Source organism: Mytilus californianus, unplaced genomic scaffold (genome assembly GCF_021869535.1).
Source record: "Mytilus californianus isolate M0D057914Y unplaced genomic scaffold, xbMytCali1.0.p SCAF_3, whole genome shotgun sequence".
Lineage (NCBI taxonomy): Eukaryota > Metazoa > Mollusca > Bivalvia > Mytilida > Mytilidae > Mytilus > Mytilus californianus.
In genome coordinates this window covers 47,028,450-47,045,359 of record NW_026262679.1, presented here as the reverse complement: position 1 = coordinate 47,045,359, position 16,910 = coordinate 47,028,450, and the positions used below count along the sequence as shown (strand labels likewise).

General features: G+C 31.9%; 1 protein-coding gene across 1 annotated transcript; it reads right to left on the bottom strand.

The window, feature by feature from the left end:
• Positions 1-6,292: 6,292 nt before the first annotated feature.
• LOC127733502 (glycoprotein 3-alpha-L-fucosyltransferase A-like) lies at positions 6,293-9,125 on the bottom strand. Its single transcript, XM_052242855.1, has 2 exons — positions 9,105-9,125; positions 6,293-7,671 (listed from the first exon to the last, which is right to left on the bottom strand). The coding sequence occupies exons 1-2, from the start codon at positions 9,123-9,125 to the stop codon at positions 6,631-6,633; spliced, it is 1,062 nt and encodes a 353-aa protein (XP_052098815.1). The 3' UTR covers positions 6,293-6,630.
• Between the last annotated feature and the right edge of the window lie 7,785 nt (positions 9,126-16,910).

Below are 16,910 nucleotides of genomic sequence, written 5' to 3'. Positions count from 1 at the left end.
TATACAATCATGACTGTTAAATTTTCGTATATAATGTACTAAAAAAAGTTAAACCCCAAGGACACCACATGATTTTTTCCATTTTATATAATCGCAATTCGTAATAACTATGGATCAAGTAATAAAAAGAGGAAAGCAAGCATTATGTTTTATAGATTTGCAGAATTTACTCATATTTCTAGTGAAACCATTTTTATATATTTACGCATCTTTGTATGAATAAAAATAAAAACAAAAAACTCATAAATATATCTATTCCGTTTGTTTTGATACCTCTTACATAAACATTTTAACAAGCTGACCACACTCTAACTTATTTGTTGATGCACATCAAAGCTGTGCACCTATGGCAAATAACTTTGTCGAAAGAGAAATAAAACAAAAGTAAAATGATTTGTCCTTTTAATCATTGTAAATAAGAACAAAACATTTGTACCAAGTCAGGAATATGACAGTTGTTTTCCATTCTTTAGATGTGTATGAGTTTTTGCTTTTGCTTTAACTTAAATGTTTATAAAAAAATAAAATGTTTCGTTGTAGCATCTAATATCTGCATTTTACACATCTCAACGATTCTTTATGGTTCATTTTGTTTTTCTTGAATTCATTTTGTTTTTGTTTTGATTTGTATTTTGATAACGATAAAGGATATTTTGTCCGAAAATTTTACCAATTAAATAATATTTGATTATAATAATTTCATTTTAGAATCTCCTTGTTTGTTCGCATCTTTCCAGGACGTAGAATTTTTATTGCTGCTTAAACGGACTTTGCTCTTTTTCAATTTTGCTAAAATAGTTCAGTTTTGAAACCTTAATAACGCCCTATCCACTGACGGTCACTTTTTCGCTTAAATATAATCTCCAATGTGAACGCAGCTTGTATTTCAGAAAACTTAACATATGCGACATGTGAATTTAATTAACTAGGATATCAATCAGTCTCTATAGCAACAGTAATACGCTACTACATATTCATTAGATCACTGATTAATTACCTATTACGCAGGTGGCCATAGAAAAGACCAGATGGTATTCCAAAAAGACAGTAGGTATTTCTGGTATTCCAAAAGACTACAAAAACATGCGTGAACCCCTAACCCGAATAATTCAGTCGTTATATTGAGCAATAAACCTTCATTCAAAAATGTCTGATCTTGATTGGTTAGTACGAGGGAGACATTTTACTCTATTCCATGGCTCTGCGGAAGACAATTTTGTTTAGTGTCACCCTCTCATGCAAACCAATCACTTTTGTTACTTTAATTCACATTGATCATTATGTATACATGAAGTCGTAGTTTATTACTTTCAATATAGAATTTAAAATACAATAACTGGATAATATCAGAACATTAAGTCTGATAAATTAAATATCACATAGCTGAGTGGGAGATAGAGCAGATTGTTACCACAAAAAATATCAACATTGGATTCGCCTCGACTCGGGGGTTATAAAAATGAATCTCTATCACCATTTCAGCTATGTAATATAAACGAGTAATACGACCTTTATCTCTTGGCATAAATTAGAAACAACAGTATAAAATAAGATAATGTGGTATGATTGCCAATGAGACAACTGTCCAACAAATACCAAGTAACATATGGATTTAAATACCACATGGTCCAGTATTGGCTTCAGCTTCAATGAAAGTATAAACCCAAAATAGAAAATAAGTGACTGTGGCCAGGGCTTACTGGCCTCGGGTCCATAGTGAGTATAGGCCCTTTTGGGATTCTGAGTCCGGAGCCGGACTCAGAAATCCTAAAGGGATGACAGTGAGTAGGACTATCAAACTATTACAATTTTTGAACACGGCAATATTTATCGAACAGGTGATGATGGACCCTGTGAACAATTGACAAAGCTGTAAAATTAATTTATCCAATTAAAAAAAACATTATTGCAAGAATTCATGCAGTTGATCATTGCTAATCATGACCTTTTGTTCTCTGACTTTCTGTTTGTTTACCAATTTACATTACCAGACGCCCAGGCCTAGTCCGGCTTTGAGGTCCTTCACAACAACTTTTAAATGCCTTTTGTTATAATCGGTCCCTTCTTGATCCTTCATGAACTTCTCACGCTAGCCGCTTAAATTATCAATTTATCTCCCTTTAAATAATGACATACACAAATATATAAATTTATTAATAATTTTGATTGTCTTCATTTAACAAATTAAAAAATTTATATAAAAAAATATTTGTCTATTAAATTTACAAAAATTAAGACTAAAAAGTTTACATAAAATAAAAATTTTGTAAAACGAATGCTTAAAATTACCCATATCATTTTTGTTCAAATAATAAGTACATAAACAATTTGATTACTTATTTTTTTCGCCGCCGGAAAAGCACGCCTATGTCGAGCATATTATAAGTTGTACACGAAAGTGTCTCGCCTACTTTAATATGCAATCTTTGAAGATCTCTGGTGAGGTCAATTAAACATATATAGTAGCACGTCTTCATTAATCATCGAAACTACAGTAATCACACTATGTAAACGGTGTCCTCTATCAAATGTGACTGATTTCATTTTGCAAAAAAAATAACAAAACATTCAGTTTGGTATGTTTATTTTGTTTTTTATGTTGATTCTTCATTTTTTAATAATAATAATAATAATTCTTTATTTTAAAGAGGGTTACACAGTTAGCTATAAAACTAATCTTCCCTGAGACCCTCATGATGATGCATTGAAATATAACAAACAAACACACTCATAAGAAAAATCAAACAAGAAATTGTTTTGAAATATACAATTTTCAAAACTGGTAAAACTGATGAATTCATATAATATTGGCATCATTCAAATTACCTTAACAATATTTAAGGTTTATAAAGTAAGTGTGTGAAAATTAAATATTATGCATATAAAATTACACAGCTTGTTAATGTTTCAACAAGTAATTTTTTAAATCTTTTTTGAATGAGTTTGTACTTGAGGTCGATTTTTCAGGAATATTGGTAAGTTATTCCATAAAATAGACCCCGAATATATAAAATATTTCTTATACACGTCTTTGTTTTTGGCTTTTGGAACTTGCATTTTTTTGCAAGACGTATTCCTCAAACAATATTGTAAATTTAATAGACAAATAATAAAAACATGATGTATTACAGAATACATTTTGCATACATTGATTGAATATTTACTTAAAAATAATAACACAATTTAAAAGTGTTCGTGTGTATTGTCTAAACGTTCTATGGCGATCCAAGCTTTTTACAATTTAGTTAGAAAATGTGTTTACAAATGCCAAAAAAATGAATTAAATCCATCTTCAAAATCATTTATCTTTGATATCACACAAGCATCGTCCCTAATATTGCTGTATATTTTTTCATGTAATGAATATACACAATCGGTTTAGTTTGAAAGTGTACTGTGAATTCGCGTTCATTTCAGTCAAGTGTACTGTGACTTCTTGTACAAAGCGATTGTGAATGTACTGTGACTTCATGTTCAACAAATGCACTGTAATATTAGTCCTGTAAAATTGTATATTGTTAGCAGCTCTAGGCCTTTGATATATTATATGGGGTTGCTCTCGTTTGACCTTTACTAGTTTTACGAAGAATTTGTACTTAATGACTTGTAGCAATCCTTTCAAGTTGACTAGATTTTTTTAATGTTTTTTGTCGGGTCCATCGTGTGAAGGACTATAGTTCAGTTGCCTTTACTGCGATGAGAGGTAATTGGAACAGAAAGACATACTGAAGCATACCATACCTCATCGTGGTGATTAAGAGATGAGATGCAAAAAAAAAGAGGAATTATCGCCAACCACTTGTTATTTTGGAAATCGAACTTTAAGTTATGTGAAATGTGAAGTTGGAACATATGGGGAAAAGATATTCGTTGAATTTTTTCGTTCCATTCTCAATTTTATCATAGATATCAATCAAAAGTATTTTCAAATGCATCACTTTTAAAATCGCCGTCAACAGTTAGTCCAGCTCATAAAAAGTTAAACCAAATAGCATATCATCACCATCTAAACAGAAACTGTTCGATAATTTTCCAGATTCGACTATTCTCTTAAACATATTGCTATGCTTGATGTCTAAACATTAAATAATAATGATGATGGTGATAACGCAGATGATGTCTTTTGATGATGATATGCAAAGTATCATCGAACTTTTACCAGAGGTCATAGAAACTAATAGACAGTTTTTATTCACATAATCCAAGACAAAACTTTTATTTTGTATTTAGATGTAGTTTAACTTCTTAGTTCAGATAATTTAAGGCAAATGAGATATTCGGATGCAATTAAACAATTCTGGCAAATTTGGGATAAATTGTTCCATGGAATATTTCTTTGATTTATGTCTTTAGAAAAATCAAATTTCAAATGTTTAAATGGAGATTCAACACAGTTCAACTTTGCCGTGCTTTCAAGGTCAAATTTACAAGCCAACCAGCTGTATCAAAGTAATGAAATGAAACCAGGACTACTTCCTCACATGCTTGAAAGACTTTCTGTGAATGATTGACTGAAAAATTACAACGGATAATTGTGTAGACGGCAAAAATAAAACTGAACATGTCATCTACATCAATTTGCGACGGTGTTGATCTGTTTGGTTTTGTAGACAAGTGAACTTCGTATTTACGATAAATAAAAGTAAAAAATATCTTGGCCTTGAGGGCGGTAAAAGAGATAAATGGTTTCAACTGGAGATATTCTATATAGGCCTATGCCTTAGTGATAAGTGGTGTACCCGTTTGTATTAAATGAATGAGACTTTAGGTGACTGTTTGAAAAAAAAATACATTAAATTAGTCTTCAGTCTGTTACAAAAGTCTGATACGTAGTTTGCAAGAGGAGATACTTAACACATGCAAACCCATTACAACCATGTGTGATTATGCGGAGTTAAGGATATTTTGTCAGAGAATAACAATTTACAAGAATATTCGACTTTTAAAGTCTAGTCAATTTGGTGAACAACCTGCAACTAATTGCAACACAACGTTTTTCTCTGAAAAACAAGTCTGTTACTATCTATGAACAACATACTAAAAATCTACAAAAATATATTTTGCGGAAAATGGTGTAATTGTAGTAAAAGTAAGATAATCTGAGTTGTTTCCCCTTATGGCAAAGCTAGGACCGACAAAATGTATACATTGGCTAATCGTTTGATACAAAATTTGCGGGATTAGAAATAGGATATGGTAATATTAAAATTAAAATTACAAACCAATATGATCACCGTAGAATATGAAAACTGATATCTGACGTTTTAATATGTTTATAACTACACAACGAAGTCACAGTACACACAAAAACGTGAAAGCACAGTACCGTCTTACAGATTATGAAGGCAAAGTCACAGTACACTTGCAAACTCGACCGACTGCGTATGTTCATTCCATGCATGTAAAAGTATACAGCGTTATTAAGGACCATGCTTGTCTAATATCAAAGATAAATGATTTTGAAGAGGGGTTTAATTAGAGCTTTGGCATTTGTAACTATATTTTCTAACTAAATTGTCAAAAATTTTGGAACGCCATAGAACGTTCAGACAATACACACAAATACTTTTAAATGTTGTTATTATTTATATGTAAATATGCAATTAATGCATGCAAATTCATTCTGTAATACATCATGTTATTAAAAAGTGAAAAATCATCATAGAAAACAAAATAAACATACCAAACTGAATGCATTGTTGCTATTTGATGTTGAAAAATGGAAGTCACAGTACACCGAGAACGCGAAGGCACATTTCATAGAGGACACCCTTTACACAGTGTGATAACGCATTTAGTTTGGTCATTCTAAATTACGTTATAACGTACTTATCACAAACAATATTACAATCGTATAGTCAGTACGGTAAATGGACAAAGATGACAGTCAATGGAATATACTACCATGTTTACTACGAAAATAAAATGAATCGAATGCATGTTTGTAAAATAGAGGAATCAAATGAATTGAAGATCATTGAATGCATTATGTTTGTTACAGAGAGGAATCAAATGAATTGAATGCATATTTGTAAAAGAGAGAGACCAAATGAATTGAATGCATGTTTGTGTCACTTTACTAAACGCTCCTCAAAATGACGACGTTAAGTAGTACTACCCGTGATATGGTATGGGGTTTTCTCATTATTGAAGGCCGAACGGGTGCCATTAATTGATTACATCCACTTCATTTGAACTTTGGTGGATAGTTGTCTCATTGGCAATCATACCATATCTCCTTATTTTTATTTTTCAACCAAAGTAAGAAAAAAGATTAGACGAGTCCTTTATTTTTGACTGACATCAAATAATTTGAAGTCTATCTCTATCTAATGAACATAACCCACATAAGTATGGGAAAGACTGAATGACTTTTTAACCGTAATCCTTGAAGGTTATTCATATCTTCAAGGCACATTGTTTGGTAAACGATTCGTCTGATCTTTACTTGTTAATTTGACTTTTCTTTGAGAATTGTTACTTTGACCAATCTAAAACTACAAAAAAAGTCTCATGTTTTTTTTCTGCTCGTCGTACGAAAATTATTATTGAAACAAATGACGTTTCAGAGAGAATAACTATTCCAGTCTTTCTTATAGTCATAAATTTCTATGACGTACTACGCAATAATTATCTTCTATGACCATTCGATCCTTTTCCATTATTTGGCCTAATACATGCTCCTTTTCTGTACCAAACATTGAAATTTCGCCCTGTCCACTTTAATTTTCTATTCTTGTATGTATTTAGTAGCTCACAGATAGAACAGAAAGCTCGCGCTATTCGATTTTCTGTAAGATAATATTTGTCCGTTTCTTTTAGATAAGAAATGTATTCTGTCTCATTTGAGCTTAGTTTCAAAAGATACTGTGCCAAAGTCTTTGGAGACTCAAAGTCCTCTGTGTTGACCATCGTATTTGCAGGAATGACACTCTTTAAATTTGGAGCTCCTCTTGCAACATAAATCATTGTATTGTTGTCGAGAAAATTGTTAAAAACTTTTTCTGTAATGTAATCTTGGCATAAACTGTTCTCAAAACCAAGGTAAAATTTATATTCATTTGACAAATATGAATGACATTCTGCAGCACTTTTATTTTTGCAAAACATCTTGTTTTCCCCACAATGTCCATAAATATCAACGGTAATGTATTTCTTTAACTCTTCCACATATCTTCGACGCTGAGATGGTGTCTTACAGTTGCTAACAACCCAAGAGACTTGTTTTGTTTTTCTTCGGAGTATATCGGTATAATTTCTATTTATCTTATTTTCTCTCAATTTTATTGAACGTCGAAGGGAAAACTCGCTTTCTTTTCTGTAAGTAGCACTCCAATCAAATTTATCCTGCCATTGTTTTGGTAAAGATTTGTCATTTGCAGGACTTTCATTTATCCAGATTATCCATATTTGATTTTTCGACTTTTCTGGAACCTTTTTACTTAAATATCGATAATGAAAGATTATTGCTTCATAATTATCTAATGATTTAGTTTTATCTGATAATATACAGTTTGAAAATCCGCACTCACTGAAATTGAAAGTTAACGGCAACCATTTCGGCCGCTTAAACCATGCGATTTTGATAGGTTCATTAATGCCCTTTTGTAATGAATAACTTGTAGAGTTTTCTTCGTCAGGAAAAAACTGCCCAATAATTAGATTGGCACTCTGGTAATAGATAATGAAGTATAGAGACACAACAAATAACACCGGAACGACAATCCTCCTCAGGGTCATATATTTCTGAAACAGTCAAAACCAAAGTTACTGAATTATTTCACTTATAAAATTTGCAAAAGGTAAGTTTTCATAACTGATTATCATACGCGGCACCACTGTACGTGTGTATCTGGGGTTTTGATAATAGTTCGGTTATAGAAAGGTTACATATGAAATTCTGCAACTTTTGCTTAAAGTTAAAAAGTCTACTCCTGATTTTATGAATTATAGAAAATTGGGCAGATCTTCCTTGGAAATCGATATAAAACTCCGTACAATTAACAACTGGACAACATTACTGTCTGGAAAACAAGAAAAACTTCCTGCAATTCTATATAGGTACTCATTGTATAAATATAAAAATGATATAACTTGGTTAAAAAATATTAAATCCATTCTTGATGAATGTGGTTTGTCATTTGTGTGGAATACCCAATAAGAGAAAAGTGAAAATGCTTACTTTGCAACTCTGGAGAGATCGGAGATGAACTTCATTTTATTTTTACATGTTCTGTATTTAATGATGATCGTAAACAGTTACTGAGAAAAAATTACACAAATCTGGGAAATTCATTAAAATTAAATGAACTGATGAATAGCAAAAAAACTTTCTGATTTTAACAAATTGTGTAAATTTATAAGACTAATCAATATATGCATGTAGGCTGATTAGGCTCTCCTGGGAATTTAATGTACTTGAAACCATTTAGTTTAATCTGCATACTGTAATTTATGATATTTGCCTCGGTCTTGCTTTCGTATGAATTTTATATGCCTGTACTTATACGTTATGTAATATTCATTGTGTGTATCTATATGCCAATGTAATTTGGTTTATTGAGAAATAAAGATATATATGCAGATGTATGCTCTGAATTTAATTGGAATATTTAAAACAGCTTTTCTTAGAACATTTAATGACGAAGAGTGGAAGGCTAGAAAATTAGTCTGAAAGGCTAGCAAACTAAAATGAAAGGTTAGCAAAGTAGTCTGAAAAGCTAGCAAACTAAAATGAAAGGTTAGCAAATTAGTCTGAAAGGCTAGCAAACTAAAGTGAAAGACTAGCTTATCAAATAATGAAGAACAAATTCCAATAAATATATACCTATCTGGCTATCAAAAGTTAATTTTCGATCATCCATTTGTCGTCGTTTATCGATAAGGCCAACTCTTAGATGTCAAATATAGATAACGGTTATCTAACTATAACTACCAGGTTTTTATTTGGCCCAAATATAGAATGCATAATTGTAGTTTCATCATATTCATACCACTTAATGTGACGTTTTTTTTTCCGTGTAATTAGTAACGGTTTTATTTATTGTTATAATTTTCATTTTGTTTTGCAATAAATAAGACGAACTTACGTGAAAAATCTATACCTTGAACTTGATAAGATTCATTTTGACTGTTGTTCTCTTTCATATGTTTAATTTTAGCATGCTTACTTCCCGATATCATAAGTCTATATACACTTAGATCAAAAGGGCTTCAAAACACCTACGTATAGATGGTTTTATTAGGCTGTTTTTGGCTATTCCTGTCATCCCTTTTTATGTATCATTTGAATATTTTAACAACAAATTTTGATTCTCAGGATTTTAACTTTAATACTGTTTCAAATAACAGGCGCGGATCCAGGATTTGATGTTATAGGAGGCCTCCTGAGAATTAGGAGTTAGAGGACAGTATTTTGACAACCAATTGACTGTTATTTTACCTATACATTTTTTTTCTTTGTTAGTGGGGCTCACCGGGTTGCCCCGTCTGAATTCCGCGCCAGGACTATGATAAGACCATTTGTAACACAGGGGCTCGAATCATGGATATTTTTGGGGCGGAAATATATTCACTCAACTGGAATGCGTTCTACGTTGTGTTTATAGCTTTGCTAAAACATCTATGATACGAGCCCCTGTGCTTGTAATGGTAAATAAAATAAATATTTTTAAGATGATTCAATTTCCCTCAATGAAAATTATTTACAGATTAAAGAATATAAACCACCCCATTTTAAGTGTTTTAAAACAATTATTGTTTCATGCTGAAAAGGCAATAGTTAAAAGAGATTTAAGATTTCCTAAGTTTCTAATTTATAACAATAATTATCTTACCAATGACCGAATTCTCTCTCTTAAATTTTGCCATATATAAAGCACAAACATAGATCCTTCAAGTTAAATATGGAGCGTAAAATCAAAGTTTAGTACATTTTAGATTTAAAAACCAATAGTATGGGAAAAACGATGGACAGTCAAACTTGTAGGCATTTTGTAATGTCCACTTCCTAATGTCAACAGATATCCCCAGGAACAGGCTTTAAAGTTATGGTGTAAATAGTTTTCCCTAAAGCTCTTGCCATATACATGTATTTGCTATGATAATCTGAAAAAAAAGATAATTATCCAAAATTGTTAACAGTAGAAAATGAGGACCTTAAACAATGGATACATTTTTAACAAAAGAAAAATATTTCCCCTTTTGTAATTTCATGATATTCCTTTATGTTATTTGAAGCATGGTATATCGTGAACCATATCTTATTGAAGTTGGCTCGATTAGTTTTCATAAAATTTTGACAAAATATTTACTTTGACATGTTGACAAAAATATAAAAACTTCAAGAAATTTGAACCCCACAATCAAGGACGCATATTAGTTATACATCCTTGCCACAATTTACAGGAATAATTTCATTGCCTTTGCGTTTTATATACGAATATATATATGAAAATTGGCTTGAGCTGTATTTGGCAAAACCTTTCGGAATTTGGGGTCCTCAGTGCTCTTCAACTTTGTACTTTATTTGACCTTTTTTATTTTTTTATTCGAGCGTAACTGATGAGTCTTTTGAAGACAAAACGCGCGTTTGGAGTACAAAATGTTAAGCCTGGTGTCGATGATGAGTTTAGTGGACATGAAATGATTTTTCCCCTAGGCTATAAGTGTAACTTATTACATGTATATATAATTTTATGTATTTCTTGTCAAGATAATCCAACCTTGACCTTTAAGTATCTACCATTGGGGTCAATTGTTCTTTTGAGATATATAAATAAAATGGATAGCACGGGAAATCAATTTGAAACACCTAGGTTAACTGCCCAGGCACCTGATCTGTCTTATCGGCAACTTGTGTCACTTACTTCTCGTCACTGTACTGTAGACATGAGGGGTCATTAATCCTATTTGTAAAATTTCATACATACTAGTAATAGTTTATCTGGATGTCATTGAATGGTCGCCGACCTTTTTAGTATCTTCCCTTGGTAATTGCTGCTCATGCACTTTCATCCTCTAGAATGACTGCACATCAATTACTTATTTTACAATGCTTTGGTCAAATTGTTACTTATAGTCCTATATATGCCTATCAAAATCCATTTTTTTTATCTTTCTGGAACCAACCATTTGTTTAAGTAGTCGAAGAGATAAAACATCATGGTTTGCATTAAGAATTATCACTGCAGCTCTTTATTTGCAGTTTGTATATTTTTTCAAAATTTAAAATGGGTGTTTCTCTCCATATTGTAATTACAATAATAAAAAAAGTATCCAAAATATAACCATTACGATGTAGTAAAAGACCCTCATATATGCAATACTTTCATAATCGACATATTCAAAGCAGTCCAGATGGAACTTTTGAAACCATAGAAATTTGCTGAGACTATGACAGAGGGTTATCAATATTTATTTCACCGAATAGCCTCTAAGGGAGCTACCATTTGATTTTTATGGGGGGGGGGGGGGGGGCTAGGATGAAAAATTTTGTCCTGCCTATTTATTTTTCCCTCTATTCGGTCTTGCCTTTTTATTTTTCACTCTATTCCGTTTCGGTCCTGCCTTTTTTTTTAGTTTATCCTGACTTTATTTTTTATATAAATTGTCATCCTGCCTTTTTTTTTGGCAAATAATCTCATCCTGCCTTTTTTTTTTACCCAAAACTCCTGTCCTGCCTATTTTTTTTCAAATTTCATCCTAGCCCCCCCCCCCCCCCATAAAATTAAATGGTAGCTCCCTAAGACATGACTTCATCTAATTTTTAATCCTGATATAATATATCAAGATTTAGTACATGATGGTTTTGTAATTTAAGACGGGAAGCCATCAACATAGATTCAGATATTTCAGTATTTATTAGATACCATATCGACCGTTATCTATACACCACTTAATATAAAAATAAGAAGATGTGGTATGCACATTAATCATATCTAATTTAATCTAGTTTTTACAGTACACACCAGGTGATGACAATGGACAGTATTGTCATCTGCATATACACCTGAATAACTGTGTTTTAAATATAAGGGTACATCATTGATACGATATGAAAGAAAGAGCATAGGTCTAAGTATGCTACCCTGTGGAACCCTTAGATGGATATAATGGTAGTGCTGTTGTTGATTATTGTATTGCTAGTAATAATATGCTAAAAAATGTATGTTTTTTTTATTGTAAAGGATTTTTAAGTCCACTCTGATCAATGTCCTATAGATGTATGTTTATCATTAAGTTATTCCCAAGTACAACAAAAAGTTGGGAGACCAATTATACCTAATGGTCTACAATGGAACAATGCGGATCAAAAATGTTATGCAAACATGATGTTATCAAAGGAAGTTGAATCTTATGTAAAGACGTTACGCTCGATGTTGGTGTCACTAAAAAATTAGTAACGTCGTATGTTAACGTCAAAATCATTTTATATTGACGTTTTGTAATATTGACGTCCAGTATATTCGTTAAACACTTGGTTTTCTGTTAATAAAAGTAGATATGGGTGTATGCCAGGTGGCATCTAGACAAATGGAAATATAAGGAATACGTATGGTGTTCTGTGAAAGAACGGAAATGTGGGATATACGCTACATTCAAGTCCACGCGTATGCATTCATGCACAATTTGTTTTAATGTTTACCGGTTGAAAAAACATTTTTTTTTTATGAAAATCGTAATGAAGAGGAGAAACGCCTTACAATTTTTTGATTTTTTTTGATACTTGTTCTTTTTGTTTTTAACTTTAAATTTGGCTGTAGGGAGGCCCGGTATAATTTTTTTTTGGTCAACCTTCAACAAATCAACTTTTGCGTATTTTCAATGATTGTAAGATTTTAATGTCTGTCAAAATTCTATGATGACAATATTTGATTGTCAAGTTTGATTTTTTGGGGAATGGGATGGTTGTAAAAGGCTCGCCTCCGGGTGCAGGAATTTCTCGCTGCATTGGTGGCCTTCGGCTGTTGTCTGCTCTTTAATTTGGTCGGGTTGTTGTCTCTTTGACGCATTCCCCATTTCCATTCTCAATTTTATATTTTATGTTTTGCTTTGTTCTGTATTTGTTTTGCTGTAATTTTTTCTCTTATTTACCTGTTTTTGTCGTTGATGGTATCTTATTTATATTTTTTATTTGGTGCATTTTTTATTTCTCAACGAAATGATTTGCTGTTCCTTAGAATACAATTTTAGTGATAAGTAAAGATGTACTTTAGTGTCATGTGATTTTCTCCCGAGTAAAATTTCTTAATTTTGCATTTCTCTAAAATATCACAAACAGAATACTCATCATCACGCGAGAAAAAAGATAAATTACGCGTCATACATTTCTAAATCACTTCTTTTAATATCAATTTGAGAAATAAAATAATAATAAAAAAATTCTTCAATGTAATAGATATTATTGCTTTGGACAATATTGAATCAATTTTGGGAAAGTTCTATGTAGTGCTCTCATCCTGTGCCGTGACACATTATGAAGCCGTGACACAATATGAATTTCAAATGACAATCAATGAATCAGTTCACATAAATTAACACATTCCAAAATATTATTATTCTCTTCTTCGGTTAAAACGAGCGTATTTCTGTTCAAAATACTGTCTTGGCATACATACAACACCGAAGCGCTTGGGACAATTGCTTTTTGATTTTTCAAAAGACTGTACTGTAAAACGTGATGTTTTTTCTTCATGAAATAATGTCCATTAATTACGGATGTTCCTTCAGGGAAAGTCGACCCCCACTCATCAGTTTCTTCTCATGTTAACATATGACTCCCCGATGAAGCTTTGAGGAGGAAGAAATCATTTTACTCATCATCACATAAAACTGCAAAAATTTGACCGGTATTTATCATATCAGCGACTGTCTCATAACTGTCATCTTCTAATGTGTCGTCCTCTGAATTGGAATCCTCTGCCTCTACTTTGACTTCCAATGAAATGCCAACTTGATCATTAAACAAACAATGTTCACCCTCAAGGCACCCGTCGCAATAGCACGACACGGTTCGAACTAGTACCGTTTGTAGATTTTTTTGTTTCTACGCGATGTATGGTCCGTATCCCCTTTATTGGAGCTTCAGCCTGGTATTGGTTTAAACGATTTTCTATTTCTAGGAATTTCTCCTACATATTTAAAAATTCGTCGTTTGCAAGCATATGACCGTGGTGTTGTTAATCGTGACTGCGCTAATTGAAACAGTTCTACAGCCGAACGTATCTGAAATTGTCCGCGTATAACGGCAATATCTGCTTGATTTTTCAAAAGTCCACCAGCGGCATCCTGTGGCCCCTTTCCATGACAACTTTCAAAATAGTTCCTAATTATTTTTTTATATCCAAATTCGGCTGCAGATTCTGCTAGGGTACAGATGCAATGTCGACTTTTATATTGACTTTGACAACCGTCACAAAATTCGTGCATCGTATCAACACGATAATTTATTTCGTTTAAATATTCAGATACAAGATTTTGAACATGACGAGTAAAATACTGGTCGTGTTTCTCATCTGGTGATATGACATAAAAATGTTCACAGATTATAGCTAGGTCATCTGGTGTGCTCGATACGCCATCGACCTCTAAAACTGCGTGACGGTAAATTAAAGTAACGTGAATAGATACTTCCGTTCGCTGAAAGTAGCTAGATTGTATTTCAACTCTCTCCGTGCATCTGTAATTTTCGGAAAAATCATGCACTGTAACGCATTCATTTTCAGGCAAGTTTTCAACGAGTTTCTTCAATTGATCTGTTTGCCATTTTGCCCTAAAACTGTGACCAGGAAATGTCTCTATTCTCAGGTTAAGACAGGGTACTACAAAGAAATGGGGTTGATGAAGCCACTGATGATTTAACAGATATTTTTCATAACATTCTCAATAAGATAAGAAGTCATTTAAATCTTCCCAAGGGGAACACGTTTAAAGCTAGAAAAGTTAACAAAAGAAATCTTGTTTAGGGTTCGACAGTGAATGCGAGTCAATGTATCCATAGATATAATGGCTATTATATCTATGATGTATCGATCGTACTTCAATCAGTCTTCTCGTTCACACTCTAATTGTTCTGTAAATGAAGAAAAATTGAAGAATTACTATAGACTAAAAAAGCAGTTAAAAAAAATAGTACAAAAAAAAAACAAAAACACGACAGTTTAAAGCAAAGATGCTTGACTCCCTAATGGAATTGGAAAACAAATATCCCAAGGCTTATTGGGATATTATTAATAAATTTAAATATTCTGACAAGGACATCAGTCATCAGAGTTCTAATATTCCCTCTGATGAATGGTATAATTATTTTGATAAACTTTTAAATGTAGATTGTACCCATGAACAGGATGATTTTCCTTTAAGTTGGGATTTTACTAGGAATAATGTTTTACTTGATTATGATATAACAATGAAGGAAGTGGTTAAAGCTATAAAAAGTTTAAAGAATAACACAAGTTTAGGTTTTGACAGTATACATGTAAGTGATGAGATGCTTAAACATTCTAGTGTGAATATGTTGAATTATATTTGCAAACTTTTCAATATTATTTTGATATCAACTTTATTTCCTAGTTGTTGGACAGAGATCCAAGTAACTACAGAAGTATAGCAATCTCTAGTTGTCTAAGTAAGTTGTTTAGATTTAAGATTTATTTGTAACTGAGAACAACATCATACTATGTAAAAATCAAATAGGCTTTAGAAAAGCTATCTATTGTGGATAAGATGTTTAGGGTAAAAAAATATTTATATTGTTGTTTTGTTGAATTTTGAAAGGCCTTTGATACAGTACGGAGGAAGTTTCTCTTTTCTAAACTGTTTGAGCAAGGTATTAGTGGCAAGATTTTTCATTTAATCAAAGATATATATATATGTCACGGTTAGATATTCAGTTAAACTAGATTCTGAACTAACTGATTCCATACTCTCAAATGTTGGTGTAAAACAAGGGTGTATACTGAGTTCCCTTCTTTTCAATTTATTTATGAATGACTTTCCATGATACCTTGATGAGAAATGTGATCCAGTAGATATAGGGAACACAGCTTTAAATTGTTTGATGTATGCAGACGACATAATATAAATGTCACAAACCAAAGAAGGGCTGCAAATCTGATTATCCTCATTGGAACTTTATTGTACAAAATGGAAATTATTATTTTGCAGTCTCTTAAATACTAACTATAATTTGCATACAGACCCTCTTTTGAATTTTTCAGAATTAACATATAAGTCAATCGAAAAAGTTGACCGTACCTTTCCATGTACCTTTAACAAACACATTTTTCAGTTTCTAAAATTCATTGATTTTGACCATGTCTGGAAAAATAAAGGAACACTGTCAGAAGGCAAACTCACTTCTGCCGTGAAAAATAGATTACAAGAAAGATATGAAAGGTATTTCTTCTCACGATCAAAACAAATTACGTACATATTACAAGATAAAAAGGGAATATAAACCTGAGACTTATACAAAGTTGAATACCTCGAAACAATATAGCAGACAGTTCTGTAAATTAAGAATTTCTAACCATAATTTACACATCGAAAAAGGTAGATAAAATAATAATCCTTTGGGACAAAGAATATTTAAACATTTTATTGATAACAAAATTGAAAATGAGTTTCATTTATATGATGTGAATGCAAGGTTCTTTATCAAGACGATAGGAAAAAGTGTTAGTCAGTTAGTTAGCTAGTTTGTTTGTTAGTTTGTTAGTTTGTTAGTTCGTTAGTTTGTCAATTAGTTAGTTAGTTGGTTGGTTGATTGGTTCGTTAGTTAGTTAGTTGGTTGGTTGGTTGGTTAGTTCGTTAGGTAGTCGGTTAGTTAGTTAGTTAGTTAGTTAGTTAGTTAGTTAGTTAGTTAGTTAGTCAGTCAGTTAGTCAGTCAGTTAGTTAGTTAGTTAGTT

Coding starts and splice junctions, on each gene's coding strand:
- LOC127733502 (XM_052242855.1), bottom strand. CDS start 9,125: ATGAATCTTATCAAGTTCAAG. Junction 7,672..9,104: donor TGAATCTTATCAAGTTCAAG/GTATAGATTTTT, acceptor ATCTATTACCAG/AGTGCCAATCTAATTATTGG.